The 18,656-nt window shown below is 47.4% G+C and overlaps 3 protein-coding genes across 3 annotated transcripts; 1 reads left to right on the top strand and 2 right to left on the bottom strand.

Annotated features, from left to right (window-relative positions):
- Positions 1-3,712: 3,712 nt before the first annotated feature.
- Positions 3,713-4,097, bottom strand: H6S33_001985 (uncharacterized protein; the record flags this gene model as incomplete). The annotated part of the gene is made up of 4 exons (XM_044833790.1): positions 3,713-3,776; positions 3,838-3,952; positions 4,014-4,020; positions 4,086-4,097. 4 exons carry the CDS (start codon positions 4,095-4,097, stop codon positions 3,713-3,715), a joined length of 198 nt encoding a protein of 65 aa, XP_044693128.1.
- Positions 4,098-13,480: 9,383 nt separating this feature from the next.
- On the top strand, positions 13,481-16,141 carry H6S33_001984 (uncharacterized protein; the record flags this gene model as incomplete). The annotated part of the gene is made up of 1 exon (XM_044833789.1): positions 13,481-16,141. The coding sequence occupies one exon, from the start codon at positions 13,481-13,483 to the stop codon at positions 16,139-16,141; it is 2,661 nt and encodes an 886-aa protein (XP_044693127.1).
- Positions 16,142-18,081: 1,940 nt separating this feature from the next.
- H6S33_001983 (uncharacterized protein) lies at positions 18,082-18,656 on the bottom strand (the record flags this gene model as incomplete). The annotated part of the gene is made up of 2 exons (XM_044833788.1): positions 18,082-18,327; positions 18,384-18,656. The coding sequence occupies 2 exons, from the start codon at positions 18,654-18,656 to the stop codon at positions 18,082-18,084; spliced, it is 519 nt and encodes a 172-aa protein (XP_044693126.1).

Raw genomic sequence — 18,656 nt, 5'->3', positions numbered from 1 at the left:
AGGATATATATATAGATATGCCTCGGGCCCACGGATACTGTGCACAGCAACCCCCTAGACTCCCTCCTAATATCACTAGCTCGCTCCTCATTGGTTTCATTTTGGGGGTTAGGAAGATTAATTTGTGCGATGATAAAGGACAAGGTTGATGATGGGGAAATCGAGGAGAATCTAGTGGGGATTATTGCGGTAAAGGACTTGAGGTCTAGGTTATTAAGCAGAGCCCACGACCCCCCCACCCCCCCCGGGCGGGGGCCCATACTCACAAGGAAACAGTTATACTACATTAATAGAAGTTTACAAACGTCTATACGGCTATAAACAAGCAGCTGATAATGAATCCCTCTAGCCTGGGGGGGGGAAGCAAAAGCGAGTGATAGTTCATGACTGCGTGCGTATGTACTCTTCCGAAAACATTGCCCGTGTTACGTTATATCCTACCCTATTCCATTGGACTAATTTACTACACCTAATTATTGACATTTTACCGGGGTAGAGACTCTGTGTAAGATGTTTCCCATGGCTGCGACGGGGTTAATCACAGCTTATCACTCGACTTCCCCACTGATTGAATTTTTTTTTTTTCTTTTTTTTTTTTAACCGTTTAATTCACACTGATTGATTAATTGATTACTTCATTGATTGATTGATAATTCATTAGATTGATTACTTCATTAGTTATATGTACCGAAGATTGATTAGTTAGTTGATAATTCATCAAGTGGCTACCGAAGATGCGTGCTCCCAGTACCCCAAAGCCGAAACGCGCAGGACCACCGTCAACCCGAAGTTTCCATCTCAATTAAAAGATACGAAATATCTTGGCAATTTTATCAATCAATCAATCAAACAATCTTGGCAAGTTAGTTCATGTCATACGACCATTACCCATTCTTACGGTACTGATACCCATGAATACCAAAACCTATCCCCCCTCAACAAAAACCCTAATCAACAGATATATCGGACGTTTTGTCTGATAAGAAGAAATCTGGATACCCAGTGCCAACTTACAGCAGCCAAGTGCCCATGCAGCTCGATCTGGATTTGAAGCCCTGAGACTGTTTGGAGGTGCTCCTCCAAAATTGTTAAACAATCTTAGATTCTTGTATCGATCTATCTACAATCACGAAGCTCAGATCCAGAGGCGAAGGCTCGAGAGTCAACTCTGCATATCCACTCTGCCTTGGTTTTGTATTCTTGGGATTACAAAACTCTATTAGTGGTAAGCACGCACTTGGGCAAGAACCTGAGCTGGAACATTCTTCAATCGACTCTTACAAGCCCCCGGCCGTGTGCTCCCTTCGCATATTACGGTGCTCCATCACATCACATCACGCTCCGAGTATGCCAAGCCCTTCGGCACCAGTGCTTTTCTGGGAGACAAAACTTGTTTAACCCCCACACAGATCTCGAGACACCAAGAACGAGAAGAGCCCTTTGTTGGGGAAGATTCACACCAATAAGAGTACAACTAATTTAGGAAATCTAGAGATAACAGGATTGTGCGTTACCAGAGGCAAAAGGAGCCAATCCTCATTGTTGGACCAGGGTTTCATTGGCTGCGTTACTCTTATTTGATACATGATTAAGAGCAACTTTTCTAGGTGTAAACGTTCGAAGATCGAGAGTTTCACCAATACATGTTCTCTCCATGGTGGGCCACACTCAGCCCGAGGCATCTATTACTTCATTAGATTCTTAATTTATCTACATTTGTTTCTGTTGGTTATTCCCTCCTCCCGGATTCTTTATTTCTTGTGTGAACTCCGATCAACAGGGAGATCGTCAGATCCTGAAAAGGAGGATAATAAAACCGAGGTCCAGCTACTGTATTTCCGGTTTATGGTCCCTTAGAACCTTTCGATGTAGCTATGATCGTGGTTGTTGATATATTCACTTGTAGAATAAAGATATGCCATTATATCACATACATATAGAATCTATTCCCGAGCAACCTCTGTGGAGATGTGCTTGCAGTAGGGCTACCGCGCGCATCGCCGATATAATCCTCCTCGACGGATGCATAAATTTCGGCGAATGGGGTCCCTTATCCAGCCACTAGTGACGCCATCCAGGGACTAAAACGTATATACAGTTCCTAAAAGATCGACACGATCCTGGGGCAGGGTCCTATACCGTCCGCGAGGGGTCTTGTCGTAATTGACACTCCCGCTCCGTCCTGCGCCATATTTCCCCGATTTCCCCTGTCAATCGTCTCTCATGAGAGGAATGATATACACAAAATAAAGTTGATTTCCGCAGATCTCCAGGGACTTAATTCGTGACTTGTACAGCGTAGCCGGATCTTCGAAGCGGGGATATATATTTACCCTGCCAATGATCATATGCGCACATATGCAGATGTCCTTTCTAGAGTAAGTAAACCAAAATAAAACTCTTGGACAGAAGGTGTCTGTCGAAAGAGGTAAATGATGCCCAAAAATTGCAGTACTTTATTATAGAGCATATCAATTTGGAATCGGTCCGCCCCCCGCCCCCCCGTAAGAGACTGTCGGGTCGGCGCTTTCGTGGCCCCAGGGGTGAAAGTCTTCGCCAGTCCGGCGGAACAAATCGGTAAACATTTGCAAAAACTAGGAAATAAGTGGTTGGTATTCGGAAACCCGCCGCACCGCTAAGTTAACCCTTTTTGGCACACGACAGCGGGTGATTCGCCCAGATTCCCAGGGATCCGCTTCGCCTTACGTTTTGTTTGGCTCGATGTTCGAAAGAGAGATAAACTTATCCAGGCTACACAATGCGTCGATCAATGTTTCATCTAGATTACAATGCCAGATTAGATCTCAAATACTCTGGGTGAATGAAACATACAGCGTGAACCCCTAAGATGCGAGTGATTCCCCATGCGTAAATCTCACCCGCAAACCCCAATATCTACCGTGTTCTCACCGCAGTACTAACGTCTCCCTCTCCCGAGGCACAACGCTCCGATTGCCTCTTAACTCCCGAAATCAACTAAGCATCGGCAAGTAGTCCGAGTGAGAATCTATGAATACTGGTATGGCACACATAGTGGCGATCCCCGCGCTAAAACCGGCAATCCTGTCGATCCTTTCCTGAAAACCGGCCTAATGGTTAAGCGGAACGGAAGCCGTACGCCCGGCCGAGACAACACACGGAATAACCTAAAAGAATAATCTTAAAGGGTTCCAAGAGCTAGCAGCCCAGTCGTGTCGCTGCCTGCTCACCGTTCGTTCGTTCGCTTGCCTCGGCGGGAGGCAATTAAAAAAGACGCATCTCCGTGCATTTGGTCGGAGATTTCCAGAGTGACAGGTCTGGCGGTTGTGATACGCGCGTCTTTGCTGGATCTGATGCGCAACACATGTCTGTCACGCTATCAATTCCCTGATCCAGAAGGCCGGGCATTCTGGAAGGTATCATCGATCATCACTCTTGCATCGATCAACGTTCTGTGTAGTAGAAACTACCTTTCTGCTCTAGGTTCTCCTTGTTATTTCCCGCAACACAGCCCGCTTTCGAACAGAGATCGTTCTTACATGGGACGTTTTAAACTGCACTGCACACGGGTGACAGAGGGGGAAAACACACCGTGGGAGCCCTAGCCCTGAATCCATTGAGAGATGATTGTCATTTCGCACCAAGTTCCCTGGCATTGCTTGCCGTATGCAACTACCTAGAGTAGGTTCCTAGAGCACTTGAAGGTGTAAATCCTATAGTAGAGACAAAATGTTTATCTACTTCCTATAATCGAAGGAGCTGAACGTTCATTTGTTCCGCCCAGCCAACATTCCCAGCTATATTCTCACCTGTTAGCATTGGCAAGCCGCCGTGGAACAGCCAAAAGGGGCAATATACCCGAATTCAGGCTTGTGACTCGTCTTCACTACCATTGACGGATACCCATCACCGCTACGTAGACGAATAACCTTCCTCATGAACCTTCCCAAAACTCTTTTCATCGGGAGAAGATCTTGCGGCTCCCACTTAAGGCTGACCGACTGGCAATGACTCCAAGTGTAATAGTTGTTTACTTTGAGCCTTGGATCTGTATTATTATCATTGTCCTTGTTCCCACCAAAGCAACTGCATCCCGAGAAACACACCAGAGACAGCATTGAAACCTTAAAGTCCTTCTGGACTTCCGATTTGCTGAGGTTCACGACTAATCACTCGCTGCGGGTGTACGGAAATCTAAATCCAAACGGTATTTCTAGATGAGACCCGCCAAGAGAATCCAAAAGTAAAAATTAGGTAGAGTATGTATCCAAGAAAGAAAATTCGTCACGCGCTTCCCACGAGTTTGGGATAGCCCCGATGCGATGCGGGTGCATAGGGTGCATCTAGAATGTGCAGCAAACCTCATGCATAGAGTGGAAACTCAGGACACTACTCAGGATTAGCCGGGTCTCCCATTAGATACTCTAAGGATCATGGGGGGACGTGGAAATTACGAGTGTCACTTATTCATTCAGCATTAGGTACTTCCGACGGTGATAAGAACGGGGTAGGTAGAGTAACTTTTAAACCGTGCTGTCACCAGCTGAGAGTGAAAGAATCACGAGAACCTCTCCTGCAGTTGGGATCAGGAATCGAAAGCCTGGGACAAAGTACCTACATACCACTTGTCGCAAGCGATCTCGTGTGATCTCCAGACCCAAGAAGACAACAGTATGAGTACACTCGGCGACAGAAATCCAAGGACCCTGCGTTCGGGAGTAGGCACATAACATGTACTAGTCACACCATTATAGCTAAATAGAAGGCGCCGACGGGGAGAAGATCGGGGGGTTGGTACCGTGGTAAACGCGTTGGGTTGCGTGGGGTGCGGCGCAACTGACAACGCAGCCGGAGGCCGAGGATTCTGTAACGAGTTCCCCGACAAATCATGCTACAATTGCAATTACCATAGCGAGAAAACCCCGTACACAGGTTACAAGTACCATATGAGTACTAGATACATACCTCAAGAGAAGGCCAGTTAGTTGGTGTGAGTTATTAATTGGGTTAGTTAGGGTTAATTTGGTTATTGTATCCTTTCCAGCCTCGATCCATACGCATCACGAGATGCACACTATATGCCCGTCTTGTATCGTGACAAAAACCAAATGGTGATCCAAAAGTCGAAGAAATCGGTTTTCTATTTGGAGCTAGAAGGCTGGCCTCCTGGCGTAGGTAATCCGCGGTAACAATCCATAGTCGTGCTATGTGTTTCCATCGGAAGAAACAACTCTTTGGATTCTGGACATAGGGGATTCACACCCAATAGCTAATTATTGGTCCTTGCAAGACGAGGGAGCTTCTTTACCACGTTATACGTTCCACGATCCATGACCACCATGCCGCGGGAAAGGGAAAAAAGCAAAAACGGTTCCTCAAGAAGAAAACACTCGATGAGGACACCAAGATCCCGATCCACGATCCCCATGCACCCCGCACAATACGAATTTTTCTTTTCCCCGGACTTTTATGCAGTCCCAAAACTCTGATTTTTTGTACTGTCTGTATGGAGAATATGGAATGTGGTATGTTCTCCATCTAGATCGAAGGAGGAAATGAGACTTTCGCAAGGAGTAACGCGGTCGTGAGAAGCACATGACTGACTGAATGTGTTTGCTTGCCTTCACATATCATATCATGTAACGTAGTTGTGGTTCACATGGTGGCTAGAAATCCGTTGTGTAACTGCTATTTGGAGTAGGTGCTCGAGGTGTGTATGCGGTATGCCGGCCTTCCAATAAGATGTAAGTAAGTAATAATACATAATAAGCGATCGAACGAGTGAAAAACAACAGTATGGCCCACATACCTAGATCCACGGATTCTTGCAGAAATCGAGAGTGAAACAAGAAGAATAATTTCGGAGGTAAGTGAGCCGATTATGCTTTGCAAAATTGTGTGTAAAGTGTGTTGGTAAAAACTGCCATCTTCGGTGGCGTAGTACCGTACGGCTAGCTGCCGGACCGATATTTTGGGAATGGTTTGAGATAAGCGACTGCACAAGCTTTCTTGGTAAGTGATGTCTAACCTTAAAACCAAATTTGATCGGCCCGCACCACCCAAGACATGGAGTGGTGGCATGGCACTGAGCCTCATATGCATCGTCATCGTGCCTTAATTGTGAACTTCAACTTCAACTCATGAAAACCAACACAGGGCGTACAATTATCAATTGCCAGCCGCATGAATGCTGGGTTATATCATACCTTGCAATATATCTCACTGGCTGATCAACTGATTCGCCGACTGAGACAAGTCCATCTTGAGCACCTATCCGGGGGAGCAGCGTGAGGCAAATCTGTAAGTACGTGCGGTTAGGCGGGTACGCACATGTCGATCACATTGGTAACGAAGGGAGGGACTCGCCTAACTATTACAGGTAAATCCTGGGGAAAGAAAGGTCCAGCCCGGAATCCTTACTGGCAGTCTTCTCTACTCCATGGCATTAACAACGATAGTTTCTCCGTTGCGAAACCGAATAGAGACACACTTAGTTCTACGAATGTGGTCACTCGGATTCTTAGAGCGGTCTCGAGGACGTGATCAAGATGAAGGAAGACTTGTGATTGGTGGCATGCCTTCTGGTGGTTCTATTTATAGTAGCATAGCTACATGTATGTAGGTATCTTTTGTGATGTACCTCCAATGCATCGTGTCCTCAAGACTGTTCTACAGATTGTTTCCCCTCATGCTTGCTTGCCTGTACCACTCTTCTGCTCGAGAGTATGTAGGCACATACACTCCAGCCACCCACGATACCGATACCGTGTTTTTACTCTCCCAGCTGTGCATGCATGCATGCACTCAATCTATTCTCCAGAATTCTTGGCCGCCTGATGTATGAATATGTATCATAGTGGAGGTATGTATCGATGGGCAGTTGAACGGTGGTGTTACTGAGGCTTTCAGAAATGCCAACGCTAATCTATCTTCTAATCAACTAGACCAGATAGCTTGCCGTGTTCTGTAACGTTACTACTGTCCACCACAACTCAGATGCCGGGAGGTTTTGGCGGGGATTTTGTGGCAGCTCCATTATTCTACAAAGGACCGGTAATGATATTAAAAAGCTCATTATTAAATTCCCTCGTAGAGTACATCGATCTCGATTGCTAGCGAGGGATTGCACGACTTTTGCCAACTGCAATGGGCTGATTGATGCCTACATGCACCCTGGCGTTATTTTCAGTCAGGTCATCGGAGCTCGGCGTGTGAGGAAGGAACCTCCCTCGGCACACTCGACTTCCCGGGGAAACGGAGTTAACCCGGACAAAAAAGATGAGAGCTCATCCGACTTTTACCGCGGCGGTCAGCTGAACAGACCGCACCGGTATGCGTTTTCCCGTGCCTCTCTCCGTACTTTGTTTCAAGGCTTCATCCCCCCCCTCCTTCTGCTACGTGCTAGCTGATAGATAGTGGGGAAACCCCCAACGGTCCATTTCGCAACTCTGTTGAAAGGGTATCCAGCGTATCATGGGCAGGAAGAGTCATGGTCAAACATACCCCTCCTTCGTTGCTCCTCTCAAAATGTGTCACACCAGCCTTGAATCTGGGTACTCGCACAACTAATTCCTATGATTCATGAAAGAACCGAAGAAACACCGCCGGGCTGCCAAAAACAAAGTAATACACGAGTCAAATTCCGATAATCTTGATAGCTAATCAACTACAACTAAACTAACTAGTTTGTCATTCACAGGCAGGAAGTTGCCACACTCGCAGCCCTAGATTGGGCATCGCATGCTTTTCTCAATCTAATATGCACCCTATCCATAGATTTCTGATATCACAAATTCACAGCAAGAGTAGGGGATTTGTTACATGCACAACATAATCCCGGCGCCAACTAGATTATCTGCATGTTGTACCTGACGTCTGCATGTAATTTCAAGATAGGCAAAGTTCCTGCTGCGAACGCATGGAAGGGCAGTGGGATGTGTTTCTTGAATGAGTGCAGTGGCTACTGCAAAATCTGAATTTGGATAACAGCTGGCGCTGGGTCATTGGTAATTTTTTAATTTCCTCACCTTGCTTCTGGGACATTCTGGTAAGTGTTGGAATGAATGAGTTTTAAACTCAACACTGTGGCTGCCACGAATGCTCTTAGGAAAGTACTAGCGCTGTTATCCGAGGGAATTAATTCTTTTTCCTTCCACCTCTTGCTTCCTCCACCTCATCCTTCTTCCCCGGTATCTCCACAATTGCGGAGTAACCACGAATTTAGCGGGAGTCTCTAGGCGGTTTTCTGAAATGAATTCTGCCCCCGTGAGCAATTGCGAAACGAAAAAAAAAAAAAAAAAAAAAAAAAAAAACACTATCGATAGCGAAGCGAGATACGTCATGTATTCTGTTTTCCAAACGGCAGTTGTTTCCTTTCTGCTTTTGTGGATTCTTTTCTGTACCTACATTAGTCTCTATCATAAATTATAAAAATACATACGAGAATAATTATTATATATGGCGCGAGAAGGCATAGGGGGTGGGTGTGTCAACTTCAGAGGAACCTTTTTTGTATGGGAATTAGAGAAAAATTCCACCGTTAGGCTAGGCGCTAGTACCATTATGGGAGTAGATCTCCCAATTTCTATAGATTGATTGGCTACAAACGCCGAAGTTTACACACCTACCCACCATAGCTTCTCGACCCATAGATAAAAATAAGTTTATCCCGCGCTGCCGGTTTCCCTCCGGTCCAGAAGATCCGACAGCCCCGCCGGTTCCACAGACAAGTGTCGGACCGAACCGAGACCACGATGATCCATTTAGGTTCCGGACGGGAGGGTTCTTGCTTTCGCTATCTCACATGTCAGATTTTTTTATATAAACCAGACAAAGGATTGCAGCTGTAGATAAGGCTCCACCTAGGTCATCCTTTGCGTCATGTATCAACACATCTCTTGCGTAGTGTTGAGATAGGATCCGGTTATGAACGTCAAGCATCGATAAGAAGAGACCCGGTTCCAAGGGCGCAAGTTGTCTTTAGAATTTAGAATAGAATTTTGGGAGCGTTTTCCTGCCAGTGACATCTGAATGAAATAACAGAATAAGCGTCAATCCCCTAGTGGAGAAGAAGAAGGAAGGGGGGAGGGGAGGGGGGAGAAGCCGGTTAAACGTCCAGGATTGTGCGTGTATCATGTAGGTTAATGAAAATCTTTCTTATTGTTCTTGTGCCTCTCGAGCATATCTCACGCCCAAGAACATGTAGACTACTCTATCCTGTCATTCACATGTCACCAGTAGGAAAATCCCAAAGTCAACTTGCGTCTTTAAGTTTTTGCAATGATGCAGCCTCCCATCGATAAGGATAGAAGGCAACCTTCTGCAAGTTGCAAATCAAATGAGGTTGAAAGCTTAGGAGCTGTAAGGCAGAGCCAGAGCAGTATCTAGAGCACCTGTAGTATAGTAAGCGCCACGGTGTTCAGGCCGATCAATCCCTAACATGGCGGCGTCGTTCTTCTTTTTCTTGAGGGTGTGGTCGAGCCTGTCTGTGCGCTTGGCGTGCATGCAAAAATAGATTGCATGCGTCCGAGTTTTCGCGTTCGCCTGCCCTTCGAAGCGGAATGGGCAATTTTTTTTCACTCTCTTGAACCACCCATGGCGAAAAGCGAAGGGGAGAACTCCATAACGGCCTGGACCAGTGCTTGCTCCGTAATTTTTTGCGTGGCGTGGGGGAGGAAGGAGGAGGGGCCGGGGGGTTGGGTGTGGGGATAGGTATTTGCGGACACGGAATTGAAGAGGTTGAGGGTTGCTTGCTTCTAGTGTAGCTTGTATCTAAGCTACTTCTAACTGCATGTACCCTAATAGCACTGCTTACAAGTATCAAGACATGGGGAAGAAGAACGAGGAGGTTGAGGTATCGGAGGCTCCCGTTTAAGTGCTTTTTTTCTTCTTCACGACACTTCTTCTTAATTCCTTCTTGGCCCAGGTGTTGGAGTTGAGTGAGTAACCCAATAGACGATATCCAACCACCTCGAGAATGAGATCTTTGACGAATTTCTTCTCGTTAGAAAGACAGCACATATGTATGCCGCTGCTGCTGTTGAGGCAGGCAAACAAGCGAAATGTGCAGTAGCGGGGGGTAATATGGGAAGTACGATATGTAAGGCAGGTGATTGTGGGGTGACCGGCAACGACCAACGACAAACGACCAGGACTGAGTGAGACAACAAGCATTGGCTGCAGGCGCACGGGGCACAGTGAGGAAAGGATTAGATTTGATTGATCCGTCTGCCCTCCGTTTCTGCTTCCTTCCCCAACTGCTTCCTTTATTTCTTCTTTTCCAACTGGGATCTTTGAGATGGGATGGGATGTGGTGGAGCGTTGCATTGCAGCAAGCAGCGCAGCGAGATATGAGATGGGGTGTAGCGCGTGACTTGGTGCCTGTTTTAACTTGGGGAGGGGGTCCAGAGGAACATCGTGCTTATGTACCTACTACCTACATTGCATAAAAACTATGTTTCCCCGTTATTTTCCTTTTCTTCCGTTTCCAATCATTGATACCCAGCATCACCGGGGGAATATGAAACAGGATATATGTAGAACAGGTACAACGACATACGGTAACATTCCTGTGTGTGATAACTGCTGCTGTTGCTGTGTGCCGAGTACAGTAGGTACATACTGGCCCTCAGTATAGCACTACTAGATGTAGAGTAGTAGTACTCCACGACAGCTGTTTAAATTCGGGAAGTGTTCGTATCGCCGAGTCAACCGCCAGTGGCACCAGTGTGGAGAATCGAGATGAAAGAGAAATGTTAAGGGGCGGGAGTGGGAGGCTGCCTAGGACAGACAGTTAATTCACATGGTGGAGAGGCTCCTCGTCTCCTAGGCATGTCGTAGCGTTGATGAGTATGATATGTGGAGTGGACTGGCCATGGGGGAGCTTAGTATATCGCTTAGTGCTCCCAACCTAGACTAGGCAGAAGACCGGCCTGGTTGCTCTAATGCCGTGTTGCAGTCAGGGCGCAATTGGCTGCGTTACTCCCATACAGCTCCCATGCTGCTGGTTGCTGGTAGAGTACTAGTAGCAGTATAGTACTCCTGTAGACGAGAGTAGAGTACCTTAGACTCTGGATTCGCACCTGCTGGATTTAACGAGTCGTCTACGGATTACAAGTACATACCTAGAGTAGAGGTACTCACTCTGGAGTACTTGACTTCTGTGCTCAATGTGCGTGTGCTCACATGTACCTAAAGTAAAGTTCATCAAATGAACACGCAAAGCCTATAATTGGATCCTATATAGCCCAATTCCAGTTCCAGGAATGAAAAGACCCGACCCGTGCGGAGAGAACTGCAATTGAGTTGCCTAGGCGTAGGACAGTCAACGTGAGTAGGCAATACACGGACGGGAGTTGTGATGCAGAAGGGACAGCGAAAGCTTTGTTGAATTTTCAACACAGCTGAGTGAGAAGACATGAGGTATCAATTCATCTGCAAAAAGAATCACAAGAGGAATCAGTAAGGCAAGGGAGTCTTGAAAGTGTTTGGTGTTGTATGTCTAGATCGAAGTCTACAACTACGGGATAACGTTCCTCCTGTCTCCGTAATTGAGAACTAGCAGATCTTTGTTGTCATCTGCTCTCTGGCGTCTTCTCAAATCACGTTCTTGCTCGGGGGATTGCTCATCGACCTCCATCTTTCTCTCTACTTTCTCACCGTGCCCCTTCTCTCTACTGTTATATCCCTATTCTTTTCCGGGGAAAAAACTCAATTGCAATTGCTCACACCCCTGAACTATCATTATTGCTATTGTTACTGTAACTGGCCCTACTTTTACGCCACTCGCTCGTTCGCCGCCCCGCTGAACTGTGTCCAAATATTGCCATCATTCTTCTTTTAGCTGCAATTGTGGGGAGCATTGTCAATCAGTCAGCTAGACGGACGCAATAGCCTCTCCTCTTTGAGGTCTAAAACAGCGTTTGTGCCCATCTTTCTCCCTTTGCATAATCCATCTCCATTCTTCCCTTTTCTTCACTTCTGCCCGGCCCCTTGCTTTTGAAACCCCATTGCTCTAGATTTCTCCCATTCGCCCTACAATTCTCAACAGCCGAGAACGTTCGCCGTTCTTTGAATTGCTTCCCCACTGTTCGCTGCCAGCGGGCAACCACTTCCCGGAGATACCCATAAACTCGAATAACATCCCATTGCCTCATTCACCGGCAGAAATCGTTATCCAGCCTATCCGGCACTCGATATTGTGTTTTAAAAAAGCAAAAAAATAACATCCTGGAGGTTTGCAGCCGAACAGAGAGCAAAAAAAAGACCATCATAAAAGTCGAACAAAGAGGCCACACTCCACGCGCACAGGGTTTCACACACACACAGCAGCGCCCTCACACCACACACAACCCACCACACACACACTGCATAACGCTCTCCAAAGCTACCGGCCGGGATTTGCACCAGCGGCTCTTTATCCATCCTTCTTTGAAAAGACGTGCGTGAAAGTGTGTCGGATAAGAAACCGACAGCAGGAAAAAAAACTAAATAATTCAAACTACACGGAAAAAGTAGGAGTATTTCTCCTCGAGCAATAGTCTAGGGGTGGTAGCCAACGTGTCACAGGAATTTTTCAACTGCGTAAAACAAAACCAAAAAAAACCGGATCCCCTCCTCTTCTTCTTCTCGATCCCCTTATTACTGCTTCTTGCATCCCCCCGCAACGGAGAAAAGCACCAGCAAAAAGTATTCGAATCGAACCGATCGAGATTGAGGAAAACGGAACTGGACTACAAACGATTTAACACCAGGGGCATCAAGCAAAGAACCTGGAAACCTCCCCACACATTTCTGCCCAGTTACCAAAGACTGAATTAGGGTAGACACCTTTGGCAGGGCCCAGGGCACTTCTCCATATCCATTCGTTGGTTCCCATAGGTCAGCAACGAGTAGTACTCGTAAAATTCCTTGCTAGATACAAACGGTCATACGGCTCCACCAAGAAAACCGGGACACACTTCGTGGGGAGCGGCGTCATCCGTCACCACGGAAGTCACTTCGATTGGACCTGCTCCGTAAAGATACCCGTTTTTATTTGGTTGTAAAGCAAACAAACGGTACGCCTTGCCTCCCATTACGCGAGCTCATTTCGTCATTCCAGAGTCTTAGTTTTTTAATCTCTTCTGCCTACACATGATCTTTTACTTCCTTTTTCTTCACAACTCGCACAAAATTTGTTTCTGACATGGTGTGATCGAAAGCAGATTCTCTTGGAATTTATTTTTGCTTTTTGTTTCATTTTTTTCTTCAAGTAGCTCCCCGTGTCACCCGCGTGGTACTTAGTCCTTGCCTTCCCCGGATTTACCTTGTCTTATCTGCGTCTTCTCCAACCCCCCCATCCCACAACTCCGACTCATCCATCGGAACGGAGAAATCTACTTTCATAAATAGCAATCCGTGAATCTATCTCATCTACCTCGCCAGATACCCATTATTACTACAACGAACTACCACAGCAATCCCCCCCCCCCCCAACCCCCAAACGAGGTCCCACTGCGAAATGGGACTCAACCCTCTACAGAACGCTACCCCTCGGCAGCAAATCCCAAACGAAGCTCCAAGCTTCTTCTCCCCATTCTTTGAGCAACCAGGAACGTCTGCTAGACTCTCCGTATGGCAGCCGCCACCTGTTGAGACAGCTCCTCGGTCGAAAGCTCCCAACAACAGGCCATTGCAACCTCCTCAGATTCCTACCGTCGGCGCCACAACCCATACTACTCGCTTGACCATTCACTCAAGGAACACCAGCGCAGATGATGGGAGGAAGAAACTCTACGAGCCGAAGGAGAAGAAGAGCATGGACGAGATCATGTGGCTGGGTTCTGTGACTGGATTCCTTCCCCCAATCCCTCCCCCAATGAGAGTTGAAGCTTCTCTCCGGAGCAAGCTGGTTAGAAAACCGGAGGACAAAACAAGTCAGGCCAGTGCCCTTACCCAGGCAACCCGAAAGAGACTACTCGAGGCAGCAAAATCAGAGGAAGAGAAGGCGGCAGAGGCAAAAAAGATAGCAGATGAGGCCGCAAGGGAAAAGAGGTTACTGGAGTGGGCAACCAAAAAGAATGTGGCGCCGAAGAAGGTTTCAGTGGAAGAGAAGAAGCCTACACCCGCAGTGATTCCCTTCCCCCAGCCTGTAGAAACGACCTCGAAATCAACTGCTCCAGGTGGTGTACGATCCTCAGGAAGACGCGGTAAGGTATTCATGCCAGTACCTCAGCCGATCGAAACCATCAGGAGGAGCAATCGACCAAACTCAAACCATCGCCCCAACCTACCTGACAACGTTTCGTCGTACGCTCCCAGCAATCCCATCCTTCCTCAGCCAATTGAGACGACAAAGCGCAGCCACCGCCCTGAGAAGCCCCCGGTGAAGAACAAGAAGAGCGAGGAGGAGACTTTATGGATGGGTCTACCCCAGCCCGTTGAAACTGTGCGGAGGAGCAACAGGAGAAGTCCTCTGAGCAAGGACGATGAGGGTGCTGAGGTAGGTAAGAGAGCACAGGTATCGCCAAAGCACTCGGCCCGACACTCGACCATCTCGCCGAAGGGGACAATGTTCGCCCCACAGCCCGTGGAGGTCAACAAAAAAACCAACAGACCCGATTCCATCCAACTTCCGCAACCCATGGAAGTTACCAGGAGGTCAAACCGGCCCATTGCACCCCCGATCCAGAAGCCGGATGGACCTCCTACACCCACTACCTCCTTTTTTGGCCCCATGACACCGACCCAAGCGCCATCATCACCGCTGCCCGTACCTTTCGAGAGCACCAGACGCTCACACCGTCCCATCTCGGGTAGACCCCTGGTACCGCAACCGATCGAGACCTCCCGCAGGTCAAACCGCATCAGGGTTCCTCTACCGGAGATGCAGATTGACTCGAACCAGCAACAGCCCCTGCCGAATGAGTTGCCACAGCCTGTCTCGGTTTCAAGGTGGACTAACCGCGAAAAAGCTGGCGCGAGACATCTCCGAAGAACAAGCACCGACAAACCTGACACTCCCGGACTGTATAACACCGCCCCATTCGTACGGGATAGAGAAAGAGAAAGACGGTTGGTCAAGAAGACCTGGGTTCGGCCTATCGATCACGTGTCGCATCTTCACGAACCGATTGACTCTGCCCCGCCAAGTCCAATGGTCAGCCCTCAAAGCTCTAGATGTCCCAGCTTGAGCTCATCACCAACATCATCGGCCGCGAGCTCGACATGGGATGTCGCTTCCAAGGTCAGCAAAGCATCGCGTAGTCACGACAGGCGAGAGTCACTGGATGAAGGTTTTGCTGGATATATTCTTGGGTTGGAGCGGGGGTTGAAGAAGAACGGTGCACTGGGGACTGCCGGGCGCGAGCGGGAGAGGGCCAAAGAAGAGTCAGAATACCCCTTCCCCGTCGTCACGGAGGATGTAAACAAGCACGACGATAAGAGAATCCGAACCGAGGCTAGCGACCCTGGTCCATCCTCCGGAGCCCGAAGCGAAAGCTCCGAGACCATCCGCCCAAGGTTGACAGCTATCAACACAGACCCTGGCATTCTCGAAACTAAGCAGACAGAAGAGGAGCAGGACTATCCGATATGTCACTCACCTGTTTACTCGCGCTTTAAGGTACCCGTCCCGGAGCCTGAGCCACTTTTCCTCGACCATGAACACGAGGAGAAACCGCACAAGGGTTTCAACAACACACGCATTTCTACTGAAGATCTTGCGATGGCAAAGCCGATCGGTATTGCGGTCAACAAAGGAAACGCCCAGCTCCCAACACCCCCGGATTCTTTTGAATCGACAACATCGAAAATGCTCTCACCCACATTAGCTTTGGCAATTGCCGGGGGCCCTCAAACTGCACCTGCCCGCGTTTCATATGCGCCTATGTCTCCATCACCAGGTTACACTGTTGCCTCGCTGCCACCAGCAAAGAAGCATGACAATGTCGACGCTGCCGAGGTTGCTGAAGAACTCGTCTACGGTGTCATGCGATATCTCAGCTTAGAATTCGAGAACGTGGGACGAAAGTATGACGACGAACTTTCGTTGTTCACTGGTCTGTCGAAGGAGTTGGTTAGGAAAGATCGCAAGTTTGCGGTCAAAAAATATGTGGAAAGATGGGTCAGGGAGAACCCAGAAATCGAATGCGGCGAAAAGAAGAAGGGTGGTTTGTGGTAAACGGTGACCAGTGACCAGCGGGGTTTAACTTTCTTATGTTCGCCGAATAAATAATTCATAGTATGGGCGTGTACTCCTTTTTCTTTTTTACACCTTCCTTTTTTCATTTTATTTGTCAATTCACCATTACGTTTTGTCTGTTCTTGAAGGGATCAAATATCTCTAGGGGTCATGGTTTTTATTCATTGTTGGGTTCTTGGGTCTTTTTCTTATTGTGCAGTTTTCTACGGCTTTTTCCTTAAATGGTTCATATGGGGTCTGTTGTTGTTGATTGATTGGCGGCATCGCGGGGTTACTTGTTTTGCTACTTTTACATAGTGTATTTTCGTTCAAAGAGCGCGTGCGGAAGTTGACGGGTTTGGGCTGTCTTTGATGGAAAGGGAGATTCATCATGGTTGTGCTTTTGGTTCACGGTTTTTTCTTTTCACGACAGTGAAATATTTTTCGTTCCTCGTTCCATTTCCTTTTTCATACGGAATTTCCTTTCTTGTGCAGTCTAGGGGGTTTTTCTTGTTCATTTCTTCTCTTCTGCAAACGGTTGCGTTCCAATTTCTTGTTCGGTTTTTTTTTTTCGAAAACAATTATTGTCAGGTGGATGAGGGGGATTTACATACATATGTTTATTATATCAAATCTGCACATTATCTGCGTATCGTTTGTCTTGCCTGCATGTTTCATCCACTTCGCCCTACTACACTGGGATATGTATTCGCGTTTTAATTTCATTTATCTTTCGGAAAAGGGACGGCATGGATTAGGGTTCAAGTTCAGGTTCATGAACAACGGCAGGGGATGGGGGCAAGGGATGGACTCGGTAACGGGGGGGTACACGATAATGAATACCCAGGGATATTAGAGAATGTCGTGCGCGGGGGAAGGAGGGGGGGTGAGGGGCGGAGAGTGGGAGGAAAAGAGGCATATAATTTGCACAATACCGGAGCGGGTTTATGGGCCGACTAATGTAGAGGTTTGTATGGTTGGGGGTTGGGATGGGATATTTTTCTTTCTTAATTTGGTATCTGTTTGAAATCCTCTTTTTTTTTCGTAACACGCGCTTTTTGCTCTTAATATAATAATTAATGTTACGAGTTTCGAGTTCAGGGAGATCATTTGTGTCGTGTGTGTGTGTGTGCTGCTGGCCGGGGGTCTAGAGGAATGTTGGAAGGATATTTCGGAAACTGCCAGAACTAAAAAAGCTGGTTTGGCTCGCCGAGCTCTATAAATGTATCGTCGAATAAACCGAGTGATACAATCTGATCCCAAATACAAAATTCTCCGATCCCGTCCATTCGTATCCATCGTGATATGAGTCATGCAGCCCTGCCTTGGCGCCAAAGTTGTTCATGTCGCGTCACTCGCAATATCAACCGAGCCCAGAATAAGCCGAACGGACGGAAACGATTACCGGTATATTATTTTTTGATGGACAGGGTGGACGACAGAGGCGGGAACACATGCTGGGTGCGCGCGTGGATGAATATCATCGAGTAGGAAAATATAGGAGGGTTGTTCACTTTAAGCGGTGAGTGGCATACAGGAAAGATGAGCGCATGGGATGGGGCCGTGGGAATGGTGGGGTCTGGTAGGTGGGATAAGGTGGATGGTGGGATACGAGGCTTGAGAGAGGGAGGGGTGATAGTTACACAAGTATAACCAATGCCCATCAGTCTCACAGGATGCGTATCTTACCCTTAGTTACACTCTTCGAGGACATGATAAGGAGGTGTCGATACGTGTAGTCCTCCGGAATGGTACCTTATCAGTTACTTGACACGAGAAGCAAATCCACCGAGTATATCTCCACCTGAGGATTTAGTTGGAGGTACAGAAAACTCCACGTATCGCCTGAAAGAAAAGGCCTCCATAATTTCACAGCCATATTTCAAAAGATTTTGACCCGCTTTCAATATTTGCTATTTCGCGCAATTTTGAGATAAACCTCAGACTGAGTTAAGAGCCCTCATCTCTCCCAATATTTCTCCTATCTTCTCCAGAAAAGGCCCTGTCGTTATAACTGCCTGGCCACTAGCTGGAGGAACCGGAAGTTCTACAAACTCTTTCAGTATCTGGACTTTTCCAGCTACCTTTAAGTAGGGGTCCATCAACGCCTCCAAATACCATAGTGGAACTTCCACGGTGTAGAAATATACCGCGGCTAGTGTGGGATGCGGCGTGATAAGATGCACCTTCACCACCATAAGCTCACCCACAAACTAGTTCATATCGGGTAGGGGTGATGAACCTTTAGTATCTTAGGAGAGGTCAGATTGGATCTGCAAAACCAAGAATGCTGTTCCTGAGCGATGGCAAGCGCAGCAGCAACATTATACGGATCTACGACATCAAGCTCGAAGTCGAGATTAACCACGGTTTGTTTTAACAACCACTCAATGTCGGCACCCGCATGTGTGTTTGTAAAATTCTGGCGGAGAGTATATATGGTCCCTGGGCAATTATATATGAGGAACGGGAAGCCTTTTCGGGTACGTATAACCAGTTCGGGGTGAATTTGCAT

The sequence above is a fragment of the Morchella sextelata genome (genome assembly GCF_020137385.1).
Source record: "Morchella sextelata strain SCLS chromosome Unknown scls_12, whole genome shotgun sequence".
Classification (NCBI taxonomy): domain Eukaryota; kingdom Fungi; phylum Ascomycota; class Pezizomycetes; order Pezizales; family Morchellaceae; genus Morchella; species Morchella sextelata.
The sequence above is the reverse complement of the archived record's forward strand: the minus strand, read 5'-3'. Positions and strand labels throughout refer to the sequence as shown.